Source organism: Eupeodes corollae, chromosome 1 (genome assembly GCF_945859685.1).
Source record: "Eupeodes corollae chromosome 1, idEupCoro1.1, whole genome shotgun sequence".
NCBI classification, from domain to species: Eukaryota; Metazoa; Arthropoda; class Insecta; order Diptera; family Syrphidae; genus Eupeodes; species Eupeodes corollae.
In genome coordinates, this window is record NC_079147.1 from 116,936,831 (window position 1) to 116,957,471 (window position 20,641).

General features: G+C 33.3%; 2 protein-coding genes across 11 annotated transcripts in view; both read right to left on the reverse strand.

Moving 5' to 3' along the window:
- LOC129943472 (dorsal-ventral patterning tolloid-like protein 1) overlaps positions 1 to 20,641 on the reverse strand; it is a 90,359-nt gene that overhangs the window by 30,556 nt on the left and 39,162 nt on the right. For 7 of the 10 annotated variants that reach the window (XR_008781253.1, XM_056052957.1, XM_056052954.1 and 4 more), the window contains exons 4-6: positions 7,029 to 7,206; positions 6,859 to 6,885; positions 2,877 to 3,088 (exon numbers count right to left, since the gene is read on the reverse strand). Coding sequence is in view for 9 of the 10 variants with exons in the window: in XM_056052957.1 (XP_055908932.1) it covers positions 2,877 to 3,088; positions 6,859 to 6,885; positions 7,029 to 7,206 (417 nt within the window). In the remaining variant the exon portion in view is untranslated. Of the gene's footprint in view, positions 1 to 2,876; positions 3,089 to 3,473; positions 3,680 to 6,858; positions 6,886 to 7,028; positions 7,207 to 18,413; positions 18,591 to 18,809; positions 19,125 to 20,641 lie in introns of those variants that run through there. The other 3 variants (XM_056052961.1, XM_056052962.1, XM_056052960.1) reach the window with 3 other exon arrangements.
- On the reverse strand, positions 19,382 to 20,503 carry LOC129943473 (uncharacterized). The gene has a single exon (XM_056052963.1). It carries the CDS (start codon positions 20,035 to 20,037, stop codon positions 19,927 to 19,929), a length of 111 nt encoding a protein of 36 aa, XP_055908938.1. The 5' UTR covers positions 20,038 to 20,503; the 3' UTR covers positions 19,382 to 19,926.

Consider the following 20,641-nt stretch of genomic DNA (forward strand, 5'->3'; position numbering starts at 1 on the left):
TTTTTATAGGGGTTATTACAAGCTTAACAAGTTTTAGGTTTAAACACAGGGGAAGCTTACAAAAATAAGGAAGTAATACCGGTGCATATTGGTCTTATTGTTTTAAATATCAAAAAGGGTGTTGAAGACATAATTGGGTAAACACGACATATTCTCGATGTTCCATGAAAAAAGTCTCTATAATGGACAATCCATTAATCCAAAATTGATCTCAATTGTAAACATGATGATGAACATACCTGGAAGTGCCGCAGTATTAAGCAACTTACTAAATCGCCAGAACATTGTATTTTTTGTTCTAAATGTCGGTAAAATAATAAAAGGAAAGAAACTGCGGCGGCGTTCGTGGGATGTAAATGTTTCGGTTATAGTTTTATCGCTTATCATTTTCAAAACTCATTTTTCGATTCTATCCAAAAGACTTTAACTTTTTTTTGGGGACACCAGCACAAATATTCGAGTTATAAATTTGTAAATTACACCCAGATTAGAAGGGGTGAAATCTTTGTTCACCCTTGGGAAAAATCCTAAGAACCTATCAGGATTTTTGGCGATATCGAACATGTGATCATTCGATACGAGGTGTTCTGTGATACACATACCGAGTACTGTTAATAGACTAGCTTCCCAGATGTCAGTGCCATTCTTAAAAAGCGGCATCGGGCAGATAAGCGATCATTTATGAATATAAAAATATAAGGAAGAGAATCGGAAACAAAACAAATTCCAATGAAGAAGGGATGTAATTGCAATTGGACCACGGTTAGAGGGGTAGGAGGTTTATATTTTTAAGGAACAGGTTGGACAAATGCTGTTTTCCATCCTTTTGGAAAGAGACATGTACATTGTACAATATAAAAGATTGGAAAGTTTGCAAAGTACTTTTGCCAGTGTTAATAAACACTTCCGCAAAACCATAGAGTGAATATAAGCGAATATTGGTCTTATCAATGGAGCTAACATAGGGATTGTTATTATGAATGAGTGACGAAACCAAGGATGACGAGGTGTCACTTAGGTTTTTTTTTGCAAATAACTAAAAATGTGTACATCCTTCGGGATATTGTAGTATTTTTTTCCGTAATTTCTGGTTAAATTGTTTTAACTTTTCCCAGTTTTCCTGAGTGAGGTTGGCTTTATAAAAACGGAAACTTACATCTCTTATCCTAATAACTGCTTAAGAGCTTGAATCAAAACATGAATTTTCCTTGGGTTTGATAGATCTTACCCTATTCAGCATACAATTTCTTATTAAAGTTATTTTTTTGAAGGGTTTTTCATATTTCCACATGGTTCTCGCAAGAGTTTCTTCCTTAACTGGGTTTTAGTATAGTCGGAAGTTTTTAGTTTACTACGCGTGGCATGATGGTTTGTGCGTTGGACTGTCATCCCAGAAGTCTTATGGGTACAATTCCTGTCTGTGTTATCTAAAGTTCTTTTTACGGGTACTGCCTCTTGCGAGGAGTTGAAGTCTTATCATGAAAAGTTCTTTCTCTAATTGTTCGTCCCCTCCATCGCTGACAACATTCCTCGAACACATGGTCAGTTGAGAGTGGTAAGTCACTAAGCGTGAACGTGCTATTGCTTGCAACCAGGTTAAAGCAAGTGGGTTTAATAGTTAAGTTAAATACTTGTTATTTTTTAATGCCGTTTATTTTTTATTAATAGCCATAAGAACTCAACATAAAATTAGATGTAAAAATAAAATGAAAAAGAGGCAGGAATGTGACTTGTTTTTTAGGTTTTTTTTTTATAAAAAAAAAAACTTTCAATTCGATTTTACTAAATGTCAAAAACGTTATTCTTCATTGCATAAAATAAATTTCGAGATAAAATAATTTTTTATTCGTAAAATATTCGAGGTGTGAAAATAATTTTTTTAGGTTTTTTGCTTTGCATACTTGGTTGGTATCAAGTTAGAATATAAAATATAAATTAAGTTCAAGTCACTAGCATGATTGGTTCGTGAGATATTTTTTGTTGACCAAAATGTTTACTTTTTGTTATGATAAAAAAAAACCATCCAATCAGTATTTTTGAGAGGTCTTTCTGCATTATTAACAACATTTATTCGAAGTCGATATCTCTACTGGTTCTTGAGGTATGGAGGACGAAAAAAACTTCCCGAACGTACGGACGTATGAACGTAAGTACACACGCACACACATACATCTCTCGAAAAATCTTTTATTTACATAGAATCTAAGGACCAACATCGAGAAATTTCAAAATTTTCAATTCGACAAACCGGGCCGATTACAAGAAATTTCTATACTAAGTTAAAAATACAAAAAAATATTTCAGTTTTAAGAGTGTACATTATTCAATTAAAGTAAAAAACTTCATTGGCAATTTGGATGGAATTTTTTGACATTCTTTAAGTAGAATTGACTTCAGTGACTCTCTAATAAAATGTTTCTGCTTCTCCTCTCTTCTTCTTGGCAAATTGTCTCTTAAAATATTAAGATTATCTTCCTCTCTCATTGTATCGTCACAAAAGACGATCCAGATGACGCCATCCATCCCCATACCATTGCCAAACCGCCTCTGCGTCTGCTTAAGTGTTGAAGTTAATTTATTTGTAACCAAATTTAGTTCTTTTTGTGCTAATTTTCTTGAACTAAAAATCATTTGGGAATGCATTGAAAATAAACTACCATAAAAAAAACATAAATATTTTACTAATATAACGAACCCATATGCTTTAACAGGGTTGCGAAAATACAGATCAATGCTGTACAATTTCTTTTGATTCCCGCAGCAACTAAAATCCTGCACTTATTAGATTGGAAAAGCTCTTATTGTCGCTGCTATAATGTTGCCGCTTTTTAAAAAATGCATGGTCGAAGTCATGATTTCATAGATTATATACTTACATGCATTCAAAAACCTGTAATATCCTTCAAATAAATCAGGCTCGGATACATTTTTGTTGGTGAAAAACGATATTGCTATTGCCCGATGCATTGATATTCGTCGGCGAGGAGGTATTGTACCACAGAACCTACCACCGAATGGAGAGTTTATCAAATCAGCTGGATCCGATGACTGAACTTCTGAGTATATATCCATATATTCGTGAACACATCTGTAAAACATTTAAAAGTGGTTGAATTATTTTTAAACAAACACACATTTTGTTTGTATGCATTTTGTATTTTGTATATATTAAATTTTATTTGAGTAATTTGCTTGAATAAGAAAAAATACGTTTTTTATTCTCATAAAAATACACCACCGAAATGAAAAGCAAACTTTTATAATACAACAAACAATTTATTTTATATTTGGAATAATGCTGGCCCTAAGCGACGACCATGCTCGCCGGCCTCGTTCGTTGCGTTTTCATTTCGATTCGATACTCCAAAGAAAGAACGTTATGTGCAATAAGTCAAGCTTGAATTATGACTCTTTTTTATTTGTGATGTTCAAATGGTAGACATGTGCATTCACAAGTTTTTTTCAAAACCCACCTATCAACTGATACTCTCGTAAACATCGGGCCTGTAAGGAGCAGTTATGTCCTTGGAATTAAATGAAGGACCTGGTCCTTCATGTTGAAGATCGTGCGCCAGGATGACTTCCTGACCACATAAAGAAAACCCAGTTGCCAAGCACCAACAAGCCTCGGATACTGAAGGATTAACTGTTGACAATCCCCGCAAACGAGTTAAGAAAAATGAATCCTTCACAGACGACGCACGTGCAGATAAAGAATCAGAATCCCTAGACTGCTATAAGGAAGACACTACCGTCATCCAGAAAATAAGATAGGATGGACCGGGGCAAATAGAGGATGAAAAACTGAGATATTTACTATGGTGACTGCTACTAAGGAAACCAACAGGGCTTATTAAACAAGTCTTTTTCCTTTTTCGATAACATTGTCCTGGTTGATTTTAATACCAAGGTCGGAAGGGAATATATCTTTGGTGGAATAATATGGAAAACCAGCCTGCACCACAACACTTCCTAAAAAGGATTCATGCTTATCGATTTGTCTGCGGGGAGAAACGTCAAAGTAGCCAGTACGTGTTTTTCACACCTCAACATCCACAAATGAAGTATGAGTTCTCCAGATCAATCTACCGTGAACCAGATTGACCACATTGCAATCGACGCTTGGAGCTAACATCGACTTGAACCACTACCTCCTTGTAGTCAAGGTACCACTTCGAGTTTCTACACTCAAGCCACAACGGAGATGATGGGAAAAGATATAACGTCGGTATGCTACAATCGCAAGAGATCGACAAATCCTTCTCCAAACGAGTTATAGTAATCTCTATCGAAGTTCTCTGCTGCCAACATAATGTATCAAGAACCAGAGAAGCCGCTTCTGACGTGGTGGGTTTAAAGCAGCCACCAACAAGTAACCCCTGGTATGATGAGGAATGTCGGCAGATGAAACGAAATTCACAAGTATATAAACCTCGCACCGAAGGCTATAAAGACGAAAATGGAAACATCATAGTGGAACCGCAGTCAATGCTGAGGAAATGGAAGGACCACTTCTGCAGACTGTATAACGGCGATGAAGGACGAAATTTCGCTGTAAGGACGATCCATTCAACATAGACGACGAAAGCCAACAAACCCGTCTTCCCGACTTAGATGATGTAAAGATTACCATATCTATATCTTCAAAGCAGCTGAAGATAATTTGGTTAGGAGCATGCACCAACTTATATGTTCAGAAGAAAGCATGCCCGATTAATGGATCCACAGCATTGTTTGCCAAAAAAATCCACAGTCCATCAAATATTCTAATTACTGCAGATCCTAGAAAAAAAACCCAAGAACATCAAATCGACACTCACCATCTTTTCATCGATTTTAAGACCGTATATGACAGCATCTACAGAGAAGAGCTGTAAAGTCATGTCTAGTTTTGGCATTCCTGCCAAACTCGTCTGTTTGTGCAGGATGACCATATAGAATTCAAGCTGCTCCATAAAGGTTAAAAACAACTTAACAGAATCTTTTGATGTCAAAAAAGGCTTTAGATAAGGTACTTGACGTACTTGAAGGAATTCAACACTAGAGGCACTATCTTTCAAAAGTTTGTCCAATTACTGGCATATACTGATGAAATTGACATAATCGGAAGAACTCAGTGTGATATCAATGGGGCTATTGTGGGTATTGAGGCAGAGGCGGCAAAAATGAGCTTAACGATTAATGATGGCAAAACAAAGTACAGTGGTTTACGCACCATATATTTTTGGCATGACTGAAGGGTACACTCAGGCAGCATTCCCTCCATACATACCTCAATGCTTATATGCCGTTATTCTTTAAATTTAAAATTTATTAAGAAAAAAGTTTAAGTAATGTTGGATTTGCTCATAAAATAGACAGCATAAAGCCATCTAGTTTTCAGCGTTTCACTAAAATCAATAGGAATATCAAATTATAAAATCCAATTGAAACAATTTCAAAATATCAAATTTGTGTTGAGTTTGCATGCAAATTTTTCAAAAACTAGTGACACATATAATTCAAATTGAATTATTGTTTTCAAGGCCGTAGTTCCACGTAAGTACTTCCGTTGTTTTAAAATATTTTTTATAAGTCAAATGATTTTTTTTTAATTTCCTCTGCCTCCTAAACGGAGAGATATCCTCTTTTTAGTGATGCTGTTATTTTGCCGATCGAGGTTTACAAATTGTTATCTAAGAAAAATATTGTAAGTAAACCTATGTTCTATTTAAAAGGACTTTGGCGATAAGAATGCTAGTCATGATAAAGCGCTTCCTTTTAGCTCATTTTTTTTTTGAAACAAACATTTTTGTTTCTGAAAAATCAGAGTATCAAGATAGTACACTGAAATAGTTGAACAGAAGTAGTTGAGAAACAACAAAAATGGGAGCTCAGTCGAATACGCTGAATTTTATGCTTTCAGAACTAATACTGTATTCTAAAGGTGCGTTTACATTTGAAAGTAGTTATGTCATCTGGTATTTTATAAAAAGCTAATAAATCGAAGTAACGAAGCCTTTGAAGGTTTTCACAAAATGAAAATGTTCCTTATCTTAAAAGACGTTATTCTCAGACTTTAAAAAAAGAATTCCATGGCAGATGGAAAACCCAAAAAGTTCCAGAATTCAATTTTTTTAATTAGCAAAGGATATATATATGTATACGTTTGAATCTGAATAAACCATTTTCTCTTAATATGTTGTTGCCCGCCAAGTCGTACGATAAAGGTTAAATTAAACTTGAATTACCTACTGAACTTTAACCGTGTTTTATTGAAGTTCTGCTATCGGAATCTAAACCTTTGAACAAATTTACTTCATATATGTACATATGTGATTTTTCTTTCAAAGTAGATACATTAAATGTGGAAGTGGATTGCTTAGCAATTAAATTACCGATGAATTAAAAAATTAAACAAAATAAATAATCTGGTTTAAATAACCTAATTCTTTAAAGTTTTTGTTTTGACGATTATAAATATATTCAGAACTAATAGCCGCATTTAAAGCTAGTAAGTATAACATTTTCCTCATTTATTTCAATTTTGTTTAATTTCAAATGCTCCTATTATAAGGTCAAAAATAAGTACATATATATCTTCTTATTTTACTGAAAATACGAAATAACATTTAAAAAAAAACAATATGTCGTTTATCGTGTGAAGAATATTGGACAACTCTTAAAATATGTATAGAGATTGGTGTGTTGAAAATTCAATGTAAACTTTTTTTGAAAAACACCCGAACAATAATTAGTATGCTAAAATAAACAAAAACAAATTCAAATAAAAATTGATTTTTTCAAAACCTGAAACAAAATTAATTTTAGATATATGTACATATGTACTCGTATATAAGTATACAAATTCAAACTTACGTTGGCAATTCACCGACAGCAGATCCACTGTTGGAATAAAGTTGAGTTAATATAAAAAAATAAAATATTTGTTATATTAGATTAGCCAGTCATAGAGATTATAAAGTTCAAAAAGTAAAATTAGGGAGGTAGTAATTCTTAAGACTTAAGAAAGAATGAAAACAACTTACTCGGGAGGGCTTCCTCTTAAATTAAATGTCGTAAATACTACTTCAACACGCTGCCCAGGTCCTGCTAGGAAGATGTACAAGCATTGTCGGGAATGATTTTTCGGATTGTGGACAAGAGGAGCTGAAAACGTGCCATTTTGGGGACCACCAACTCTTGATACAAAGGTTTGATCGCATTCTAAAATTAAAAGAAAATATACATCTTTGTAATAATACATAAGCACAAACTTTATTTAAAAAAAAACACACACAATCAACTTGAAAAAGAAATTTTTAACTGTAAACAGTCGAAATGTTTTTCTTAAACACCGTTTAATTTTAATAAATATGATTTACAACTGTATGTAAAAGTACTAATAAAAAAGTTCTTTCTCCCAACTCAATGCATTATTATTTAACAAGCTTATAATTTACTCTTAAATGTCAAAATTATCACACTATTTTTTCGTCTCGAGTATAATAAAATCATACATACAGTGACGAGCAAACGTGGTCAAATGTTCTCGACTATTTAAAAAGATTGTTCAAAAGTAAGAGTTTTGAATAACATTAATATTCTTTTTATTTTTCTTATTTTGGTTATCCAACTAGCAATTATTATGTATAATATGATTTTTAAAAAAATATATATTTTACAAAAAAAATAAAAATAATAATAATTTTTTGATGTGACCAATTATGCACGTTTAAGTTTCAAGAGATTAAACATCGTCTTTTAATTAAGTCTCTACTCTGATTTGTTTATTTTACCTTTAGTCTACAAGTAACAGTTGAGAGAATCATCATTTTTCGTAGTTTCTTGTAAATAAAAGTTCATTTTTAAACGTTTAGTGTGGATTATTTACTAAAAAGTGGTGAATCATCTCGCGAAATATCCAAACTATCACAAATTTCGAAAATTTCTGTGTTAATTTACAAAAAGCGAAAATATCGATTTACCATCTATAAAAAAAAGTACGGAAACGACTACTTATACTTACTGACTTAGATGCATGGAAAGTGAGTTGAAAAGTTGTGGATCCAAAACACCTAAGCAATCAGCCAAAAACATAGACAAGTCAGTTAGTGAATGGACTGCACGCCGAGCACTCAAAAGAATTGATTAGCCGCTAAAGAGAAACCAAAGAAGCCTCTGCTTTCAGCGAAAAATATTATGGCAAGGTTAGCTTTTGCTAAAAAGCACAGACAATGGACCATAGACCAATGAAAAAAAGTATTTTGGTCTGACGAGACGAAGGTATATAGAGTAGAAACGTGGGCTACAATGAATGTGACATAGTCAGCAGGACGGAGATTCCAAACACGCTTCAAAAATTGTTACAGAATTGTTGAAAAATTAACAGTTTATGACGATGACGTGTCCAGCACAAAGCCCTGACGTCAATGCGATTGAAAATGCATGGTCAGTTGTGAAACGATGGTTGGGGCAGTACCAAAATCACCCATCGAATATTCAGGAGCTTTGGCAACGAATGGAGTTGGAATGGACTCATATTCTAGAAGAATTTCTTCATAATTTGGTGGAAAGTATGCCTAAGCGTTGCTCACGAGTAATACAAAATAAGGGATTATGGACTAAATGCTAAAAGAAAAATCAATTCTTGAAACGTGCATAATTGGACATGTGCACAAATTAATTAAATAATTTTTGTTTTGTAAAATATGTATATCCTTTTTTGAAAAAATATTATAAATAATAAACGTAAGATTCATAACCTTTATAATAAAAATAAAAGTATTTGCATTTTATTTCGAACGCTTAGTTTTTGTAAATTATTGAAATAATTGAAAACATTTGAACACTTTTGCTCGTCACTGTATGTCACATACATACATGCATACGTATTGCATTTATGTGATCTTCACCTAAATATTGAGTCTCCGAATACAGCGTTGCCTTTTTAATAATTATGAATAAACAAATGTTGTTCCATGTTTCATAAATAGGAACAAAATTGTTTAAGAAAATATTTGTGGAGTCGGATGAGAGAGCGAGTATAGTGTGTTTTAAGTGTGTGGCTGTTTTCAATTTTTCATTAATTCTAGATCCGCTTTACCTTTCTTATTTGAGAGTGTAATATTTTCTAAGAAAATTCCTTACTTCAGTGCAATTAAATCTTCCCTTTCCCAGTGGACCTTTGTCCCGAATGTTCAAGTGCGATTTACTTTAAATTCTTTGAACGATTTTTAACTTCAGATAGAAAGTTATCGTAATCGGTCGATTTGTCGAGTTGAAATTTACATTTTTAGGTCCCTAGAATCTTAATAAAAGATAGAGAGACGTTTGTTCGTGCGTGTGTACGTACATTCCGTATGTCCGTACGTGCGGGCAGCTTTTTTCTCCGTATCTCAAGAACCAGACAGATTTATTTTGCGAAATTAAGTAGGAAAAAATCTATTTCATATATTTATCAGATTTTTGAACATTATGTCCTTCCAAATGTCTTACGTTGAGTTGTACACACAGCCAAAACGGAGCCTTGGAACCCTGCAGTAAACTTGATTCAATTGCGCTGATTTCTCGACGAATGTTTTCTTTTTGGTTCACTAGGGTTGGGGTATTGTTGCTGTAAAATCTCTCTGTTTTTGAGGTAGCCCCATTCAAAATAATCTATAGGGGTAAAGTCGGCGAACCTCGGTAGCCACGGGATTCCCCAAAGTGACTGATAAGAAATCCGTTATTATGAATTGGTAATTGTCACTATTGAAATTTGTCGGCTGACCCCACGCATTTTCAAAAAAATGGTCCATGGATAAGGCACACCAAACAGTTACACTTGGACAATGGAATGGTTTTTGGTGTTTTAGTCGAAGGTTATGGGTTCTTTTTAGCCCAGTTACGACAGTTTTGTTTATTAACGTGCCTGTTTAAATGAAAATGATCCTCGTCGCTTTTAAAAAATGGGATTCATGGTACGAAAACGCTGCATAATCGTCCCCCGTCTCTTTGAGTTCTTGAACGATTTTAATTTTGAATGGATGAAATTTCCAGTGGTGCTGCCCTTTTCCGTATCGAAAGTTGTGGATTTTCAACCACATAATGGTTTCGGCAGTCCTTAAAGATCGACTGGGCTCTGGCCGTGGAGTGTTCAAAGCCGAAGCAGTTGCGCCGAACCTCTGCACCCACGAACAAAGTAAATTCATACTCGGTCCATCACTTAATTCGTCGTATACCGAAGTGTGAACAAAACTGTGGAGGTCGACGTGCAGATACGTACGAATCGTCGTAATGCCTCGAGGGCAAACGCGCACATCGTGACTGAGGTATTCGTATGGTCACTGATTCCAATGGCTTCACTTGCCCCGCACCGTGTATTACTTGATGAAATTTTCGTAATTGAAAACATAAATCTGCCACCAGAACCAGACACCCTGTATATTGTAGCGTGACACAAAACTGATATTATTTTGAAAAAAAGTCTCGAATATTTTACGTAAAAAAAATGATTTTCTCTAGAAATAACATATGTAACGAAGAAAAACGTTTTTGACATCTACTAAAATTTTCAACATTCAGTAAAATTTTGGAAAAGATTGAATTGGCAGTTCATAAACAATGGAAACTTATTAAAAATTTTAATAAAGCTAGTAGTACGAGACACACAGAAGGAATATGCATCCTCATCTGTTATTTCATCAAAGATATCAACTGGAAAAAAATGTTCGCTTGGGTTCCCTAGCTAGAAACTGGCCTTAAGGTGCTAAATATTGCAACATAAAAGTGCATTTTTGAGTAAAAGATGAAAAAAAAACAGGGATTGCCTACTTATGTCCTCGACCTATTGTAAGGTTGCCTGGCTTAAAAAAGTGTGTCTGCGGAGTATATATATCCTCATTTGTTATCTATTTTGTTTTGGTGTCAAATAAAAGGTAATTTAATCCTGGTTCGAACAGGCAACCCTGCCTTATTAAAACCTCGAATAACACAGGGTGTACTGCATTTAAAGTGTTAAGACTTTGGTAAGTGTAGAATATTGTTCCCATGTGTAATGAAGAAGGTTTTGGTGTCAAATGAAAGAATATTTAATATTCAACTTAGCTTGAACGCAAGTCAAATGCTAAAAATCACCACCATTTAAAAAAATACGATTTTAGTTCCCTGATCTATAGTATTGCAATGCCGTAGTAAACGTATTGACCCGTAAACATGATTTTTGTAAGTTATCAACGAAAAAATATTTGTAACGTTTTAAAGAACGAAGAAAAATGGAATTTGTATGCCAGCATGAAAGGCTTCTACGCGGATTATGTTCCATATATCGTTTGGTATTTTTTAAATTCGTTTAAATGCTTTGTCCCAAAGTAGAATATAAAACTTGTTAGGAGTCAATGGCAATCTATAATAAAAAAAATCTAGTTTTATATCCTTTAAGTGAAACAGTCACCGTTTTTATGCAATTTCCTCTTGTTCCTCTTTAGAACATGAAAACTCACTAAAAGTAAAAAAAATTAAATCGATATTGATAAAAGTAACTTTCAGATCGTTAATTTGTATTTCGAATCAATTTCAATTTAATTCCGAGTGAAATGTAGAACCTAGCTATTTTTTCGATTATTTAACAATGCACATATCTATTTACCAATATAAATGAAAAAGATAATGCAGAAAAAAGAGAAAGAATGATGTGAGCTTTATAAATTAATGTTGTGTAATAGATTTCGTTTTAAAGTTGTTCAAAGATAACATCATAACAGAATAAATAACTTTATATTATATATTAAAACAGGATTTATTGCTGAAACTGAATGACAGAGAGAAACAAATTTGGCTTTCAAATACATGTTCAAGTACTATTGCACTTGATGTAACATAAACTGTTCTTTTAAGAAAATAATTTACAGCTTATAAAGAGGTACACACCTTCCCGCTTGACACACTATAGGATTTGGGATTGGTGCGAGGTTGGATGTATGCAAAGTTTCTTTGTCAATATTGAGATGGTTTTGTTTCCCATGTATATAATTTACAGTTTCATATTTGATATTTCAAAGGCATTTGTTAAAGTCTGGCATCTTGCTCTTTTATCGAAAATTAGTGCTTTTGGAGTTGACGAATCTCTTCTTCGTTTAAATAGAAATTTTCTTTCGAACCGTTCAATACAAGTTGTTTTGGACGGATTCAAGTCTGAAACCCATAATATAAATGCTAGTGTGCCACAGGGCTCCGTTTTGTCTCTGACCCTTTTCCTCAATTTTATAAATGATCTCCTATCTGCTATTTTAATCTAATACATTGTTTTACCACCGTAAGGCAGACGAAGCCGAAGCTGAAGTGTGTTTGAGATTCAGCTAAGTTACGTCCGAATTTAACTCTCATCTCTGGGCTGGTGCTCCAGTAACTTATTTAAGCCTCTTGGAAATTATTCAAAGAAAAGCATTTAAAATGATTGGTGACAATAACATCATCAACTCGATTACGTCACATCGACGAAAAGTTTCTTGTCTCACCCTTTTTTATTTTAATGGACTATGCTCTAGTAAAATAGCCAAATGCATTCCTTCCCTTAAACAATTTAACCGTAATACCCGCGCTCCTAGAAATGTCCATCAGTTTACCCTTGAACCCAACTTCGGCCGTACTATGAAGTACAGATATTCATTTTTTAGCCGTACCACGCGAATGTGGAATGCCTTGCCACACCGATACCTCCTATCTAACCCTCCCTGTTTTTCTAATGCTCACACTGTGTCTTTGGCATGTTAAAGGTTTACAAAACCCTTTTAGTGTTCGAATAAAGTAGTTATAATCCCCTCGCCATCAAACACAAAAAGAATGAGTGCATGGAAAGAGGGTCTAGCTACTGAGATCCTCCCATGATTTCGAAGTTCATAATATGCATATACAGAAATGATTAACTCTGCAGGACTAGAATCGCCTCAACGTTGAGAGTACGAATTTTTTTTTTTTTATTTAAAATATCATTCGCTTATCAAAGCAAACGCTGTAGACCGCTATTTAGGTGCCACAAAAGGTTTTTCCAGTAGTTTCAATGTTTGACTTACTTATCTATTGTCATTGATTCCATGTTTTATAATAATGAAATATTACCCCGTTTTATGACATTTCTGAAAATTCGCCAGGCAATCAAGAAGTCTAATAGAAAACGATTTTAATACTAACCGTTGTTTCATCCTCTCATCCCTATTTTTATGTGACATCCAATAGTTACACCAGCTCAAGGACTATAAGTACTGTATGCACATACATATGTAATGTATAGGAATCAAGAAGATTTATCTTGCATCAAAGATATAGCATCTTTTGCATACAAATTTTCGATACTTTTGTAAATAAACTAAATTTTTACGTCTTTCATATTTGAAGGTCTTTGATGGTCTGCTTTTTAATATTCAATCCCTTATTTTCAAGGTAGGGCAGTGCAAGGAAAATAATGACAAAAGAATTAAATAGCGATGGTGTGGGATCATGTTGACAACAAGTACTATTCAGTTAAACAATGACAAGAGCATGGATAACGTTTTGTGTTCTTATTTTGTGGGTGGAAAAAGGAGATTGAATCATTCGTTACGTTTTTTATTAAGCCACTTGACATAATACTTAACACATTCATAATAATGATACAGTCTTGAATATAATCGTTTTATCTTCTATTTCTAAGACATAAAGTACACTGTATAGTATGTGGAAAGTGGGGCCATGTTTAAAGAAGGCCACAGAAACGGTGGAATGTGTGTGCCAAATGTGCCATCATACAAGGCCCACGCTTCAACGGGCACTGCTAACCAGATTACAAAATGTTCTTAAAAATAATTTCATAAAATCATCCTTCAAGCTAGAAAATGTTTGTTTCCTTCATTCATAATCAATTATTAAATAAATAAATAAATTGGGTGGCGCAACAGTCCGTTTTAGAAGTAGGGCCTAGTGACTGACAACTCTCAACCATTCCTTTGTGCGAGTACTACTGTCAGTTATGGAAGGGACCTACAGTTTTAAGTTTTTGAGAGAGCAGTTTTTAATGACAAGAATTACTCTTGAAGAATTTGGCAATTCCTCGCAAGGGGCAGTACCCGTGGAAAATCTTTAGGTGGCATAGGCAGGGATCGAACCCAAGACCTTTCGCATGACAGTCCAACATCACTACATCAAAACAAACAAAATAATTAAATGCAATTTATACTGAATTCGCTGAACGGCGGAAAATTAAGTTGAAATATTCTAAAACCCATCTTCAACAACCTGATAAGTCCTATCCAGTTTAGCTTTGACATTGACATAAAAGGAAAAACGCAGAGTGGTGATAATGGCTTTTTATTGGTATTAAGGCAGTTTAATAAAGGCAAAACATGCTGCCATGAAATGACCCACAATACCGACGACGTTTCTGTCAATACGTCACCATCGACAGACGTAACTTTGAAGTAGTTATTGGTTTTATTCATTTAAGCTGATTTATGAATTCATAAAACAACACCAGCGCTGTTTCTCTGGGCTATGAAAGCAATTGAGTATAGTAAAGCCCTCTCGTGTGTCACTATATAAAACAATTATCATTCTCATCCTGATATTCGGTGCAAAAGCATAGCCTATAACAAAAACTGATTAAAGTAATTTAGGTCCTTCGAGAGAAAAGTTCTTCATGTGACCTACGGTCCCCTATGCATATAAAGGGAGTGGAGGAGAAGATGGAACAACGAGCTGTACAGCGACGTAGCATTAGCCAAAAGCATACAAGCCCAACGACCGTAATCGTAATGGCTAGGTCACTTTGAGCACATGAAAACCAATGCTCCAGTCGGGAAAGTCTTCAAATCCACGCCCACAGGACAGTGAAGTAGAAGAAGACCGTGAATCAGTTGACGAGCACAAATGGAAAGAGAACGTATCCAATTGCGAGTGAAGTAGTTTGATGGGTGAGGCCCTGTGTCACACAGAACTGTAGCGCCAACAGTAAATAAGTAAGTTATCAATTCTGCAATTGCATGTAAATAATAAAATATATTTTTCTAACGAGTGGCGCAACAGTTTGTTGAGAACGAGGGCCTAGTGACTTACAACTCTCAACCATTCCGAACGGCTAGTTTGAGAAAGCACTTATTCATGACAAGAATTACTCTTGGAGAATTTTTCAATTCCTCGCAAGAGGCAGTACCCGTGAAAAACACTTTAGATGGCATAGGCAGGAATCGAACCCGAGACCTCTGGCATGACAGTCCAACAAACTAACTATCATGCCACGATTACTACACTTACACATGTATTCAATTCCATGATCATACCTATCAATGCAATTTAATGGCTTCTTTGGTAAACAATTAAATATAGCCATTTTTCATTTTTTTAAACCAAATATCTGATCTTTTTTGGAAGATTAAATTCACCTCTTCAGGAATTGCATTAACTATATATAATATATGTAGTATAAATAGTACTAATATAAAAAGTATTCTTTTCGCAAAGCGGAACTAAAAACTGTATTTATTGTTTTTAAATAATAATAAGTCACCACTATGAGTACAAATAATCAATTTAATAACTCCTTTAATTAATTTGATATACGAGTACATATACTAGTATGTAGTATATTGGCATAATCGCCATAGTAGGAAAAATAAGCGCACACTCAAAAGGATGTTACTATCCGTAGTATATAGCAAGCAAGTGTCTGTAAGCATTGGTTTTAAATTCCTGACTATTGCAATGATTGGAAAAGACCGTGAAGTAAGGAATCCCATATTGGGTAGTACGGCTCAAGAATAAATCTCTGAACTTGACAGTACGATCGAAGTTAGGCTGGAGGGTATTTGATTATTGTTTTGATTATAGCAATGACTGGAAAAGACAGTGAAGTAAGGAATCCCATATTGGGGTAGTACGGCTCAAGAATAAATCTCTGAACTTGACAATACGATCGAAGTTAGGCTGGAGGGTATACAGATGAGAGAAAGAAACTTTACGATGATGTTCAAGCGACATAAACGAATCAATGGCAGTAATACTCAAGCTTTTGGCTAACATAAGCAAGATCAGAGTGGGAGACAAACTTTTTGCATCGCCTTAAAAAGCCAAACATCTTGCTGCATTTTTAGTGACATCGCGTATATCATTCAACAAAAATAGGTTGGTGATAAACACACCGAGAATATCGAGATTATGCCTTAAGATATGGAATCGAACAAGTATCGATTTACTTGACGATTCAATCTTTTTTTTATTTTTTTGATTTTTTTTTCAATTCAAAACATTATTATTGAAAAACTTGGCATTGGGACAAATAATGATTTTAAACCATTGCCTTGGGAATAACAACAATTGAAAAATTTCATTTTGGGAAAAATGGGCATTGGGACACACGGATTGGAAATTTTGTCCCACAATCACTATAAGGCACGGAGGAATTGTCGGCGAACTGCTTTCCAAACAAATTAGCTTTCTCAATAAAGGTAACTAAATTAAGTGTTCTTTAAAAATGTTTTTACGAACGACCTGGCTTGATTAAATTTTTTCCGCTCCTTGCTCCTTGATGACATCTTTGCAGCTCTGATCGAACCATGATTATGCTTTATCACACTAGAAATCTTATCTAAATAATAAATAAATATGGTGTCGGAACACTCCGTTGACAACGAAGAGCCTAGTGACTTTGAAAGCACTTTTCATGACAAGAATTACTCCTCAAGGATTTGTCAATTCCTTTCAAGAAGCAGTACCCGTGAGAAAAACATTAGATGGCACAAGCAGAGATTGAACCATAGACCTCTGAAATGACAGTCCTTCCCACTAATCATATCTGCACTGGAGTATTCGTCACTATCGACGAAGCATAGTGACCAGTTAAAGACTCTGAAGAAATTATTGAGAATGTCCAGTTGGCTTTTTCGTACTGCCAAACGATTCCATCTGGAGCTCTTTCTCTAACTGGATTTATTTGACTCAGCTAAATTCTGAGACGACATACCTTCGGATGACGTCTCACCCGAATTGAGAAGCGAAGAATAATGAATATTGAAATCGCCCGTTATAACGATTTTAGTGTGAGGATACAGGGAGACAATTCATTCGATGGGCAGACAGGCAGAGCATCAAATTCAAAACTTTGTCCAAATTCGGGCTCCAACTAAGGAAACAAAATTATGTGTTTATTTGATCTCAGCTCATGAATATTACTATAGTCTTCTTTAAAGTTATATTCAATTAAAATGTAATTTATTTAATATTCATGGAAACGATCATCGATGTAATAAATATATTTTATTTTAAAAATACGAATTAACTATTTTTGATGCAAGTCAAAATGAATCAGAGTATCTTTCTAATTTTATGTCGTTCACTTATGAATGTAATTAATAATTAAAAATTTAATTATTTCAGAAAAAATGTAATAATAACAATTAGGTATCTTATACAATTATAATAATATTAAAGGCAATGATTAATAAACAAAAAGTTAATATTATAATACTTTTCAAACTTTGGTTGAATGATAAGAAGCAGGGATAATCATCAAACAATATAAACAATATGAAAAGATCATACCGAAGTAAAGTAAATTAAATAAGGTAAACAATTATATGATTCAAAACGATCGTTAGAATCATGAACAAAGATACTACTGTTTTTAAACGAGCCATACTGGGAACATTTTACGTTTTCATTTAACTTTTTTACCTTTCTTATATTACTTTACAGTCCATCTGTTATTTTCCAAAACAATGCGTTCATGTGAAACTGACTTGTTCTTTCTATCATTCAACTCGTATGCAGTTTTATCGGCTTTAAGGTCTGGGAGAGTTTTCGTTTCCGTCTTTAACTAAGCAATTAAAAATTGTTTGTTTTTTAACTTTGTTCGAAAGTTGGGTTGGCATATTTGTACACTGATGATCTCATGGTTCATCTCACCGAACAGTTGAACAAATCTTTGCATTGTTTTGGAGAAAATAAAATTATTACGCTTGATATTTCAAAAGCATTGGCCTTCGGCTTAGATGAATCCTTCCTTCGTTAGATCAGAAATAGCCTTTTGTACCGATCAATACAAGCTGTTAAAAAAATAAATGCTGGTGTGTCCCAAGGCTCTTTTTCAACACTTTTTTTTTAAATTTGTGTTAATGATCTCCTATCGGCAATTTCTAATTCAATTTAGTGAACATCTTAATTTTCTCTGTATGTGCGCATCACCAACCACTTCTTATGGTACTATTTCGTATATGATGTCGCCAAAATGCAGCAAGATTTTTGAGATGATGCAAAAAATGTGTCTCCTGATCTGACTAAAACTACCAAAACCTATTTACGTCCAAAACTTGAGTATAACTGCTTCATAAACTTACTTAAGCCTCTTGGACAGCGTTCTAAGAGGGGTATTTAAAATGTTTGGCGATCGATGGTAACGTTATTAACTCAATTAAAGTTTTTTATCTCACCCTTTTTTGCCGTTTTTTTCCATTTCTATCCTTGAACTCGCGCTTCTAGGAATGGCCTTTTAGCTCCTTTTTTGCCGGATTGCGAAGCACAGTGATTATTTTTTTAAATGCACTAAGCTAAGGTGGAACTCTTTACCACGCTCTATCTTTGCCTTTTATTCCAATGGTCAAGATCTTAAGACCAATGTACACTGACACCTCCTTTCTATCCCCTCCTTCTTTTTATAATGCTCACCCTGTGTCTTTGCACATTAAAAGTTTTTGAAATGTCTTGAGAGTATTCTACATAATTATTTAAAAAAAAAAAGCAAACATAAAATCTCTTCGCAATAAATCAAATCTCTATAAATTACTTATTGGAATGTAGAAGCATTTTTGTTCAATGAAAAAACTTACCATTTTAACTAGTATGATTTTTTGGTATAGTTATTAAATTGAGGGCATTTAGATTTGAATATTACTTTTAAATGGTTTAATAGGCACGACGCACGTCCTAATGGATTTTTATATTATATTTTTTATTTCATTCGACTCAAGAAAAAGTTAATCGCACTTCACTAAATCATTATTTTGGTTCTTCCATTTGATACATTAATTAGAATAAATAACAATTACACTTTCACACCACAACAAAATTTGAACTGCGCAATGATATGCGTTTTATCTTATAACAATTTGGCAACTACAACAACTTATTACATACATATGTAAGTTTTTGTTTTTTATTATACAATTTAATATTTATTAATCTTAACTAACACTTTTTAAAACAATGTAAAAAATACATCGTTAATACATATAACACTTAACTATCCCAGTTTTGAAAATATTGTTTCTTATTTAAACAGCAACTTTTATAAAATATTTGTCACATATATATTATAAAAAACAATGAATACAAGATATCAACTTTTTTTATTACCTTAAATTTATTATTGTATAATGTTTTCTGATAGATTTATTTTACATACTTTAAAAAGGAAGTGTTTATGAAAGATTTGTTTCTATTTTCTAGTTATTAGCAGTTTCACATTTCATAGAGGAAAATTAATACAAACAAAAATAAGGTTATTATATTTGTTTATATCATTTGCCCACAGTAACAAACGCACTTCTGTTTCTAAAACCTATATAAATAATGCATTAGGAAAACTATCATAATTCCTGTATTTATTAAAATGAAGCCACTATTTTGTTTTGAACCATGGAGTTAATAGATAAATGAATGTTTTATTTCTTATTGGTTAACTGGAATTTCACGGATTTATTGTTAAAAAATCGCATTCAAAATTAAGCTGCGGCTTTTTTTTTCCTTCGTTTCTTCATTTTTAGTATATTTTTATCGGTGGTGTTGAGTTTTTGACGATTTGTTGTTGTACATTTGCACTTTCCTTTAGTCGAATAAAAGTTCATGACAAATGTGTTAATTGTTTTAAGCACTTTATTAAATATCTAATATATAATTAGATTGTTATCCATCTGGGAAATTTCCTGGTCCCAGTTGAAGTTTATCTCACTTAGACTCACCCATAGTTTGGCCAACAACTACGATGATCACGATAAAAACAGCCAAAAGAATCAAAATGCAACAAATACCGACTGCAACCATAGTATTGTTACTCATAAGTTTTACTGTTTTTTATAAAATAATTATAAATAGAAGTTATATTAGTTCTGGTTTGCTATTAAAGTTTTCTTTTTTGGTTTATTGATGTTTTTTGTTTTTGATTTAAGTTGATTTATAATTTGTAAAATTAAGTCGGAGGTTAACAAAATATATTTTTAATTAAAATTCGATGAAGACTATCCAAGACAACCCAACAATATATATGTTATAGGTATTTTTAAATTAATTCAGTGTTGTTTAATCAAGTAGAAAAGAGAAGGAAAAGAGTATTTAAGTTTGAAGTCTTGAAATTATTATTAATTAGCATTTTATTAACGTTTATGTCATTTTTATTTTGAGTATTTTTTTGTTTAACTTTTTTAAATGTTTGTTTTTCAATATTATCTCTATCTATCAATTTTGAATTTTTTGTAATAATAAGATAATAAACAAACCAAGAAAATGGTCTTAGCCGTTCGCGTTCATTTGTTTCTGAAACTAAATTTATTGAATAAAACTTTAAAATCTCAGTGATGATAATGTTAAGGAAGTTTTTGTTATATTCCAAGCTATTATTTACAAGGTTAAGCTAGAGCTGTTTTTTGGGACCATCAAGTGAATT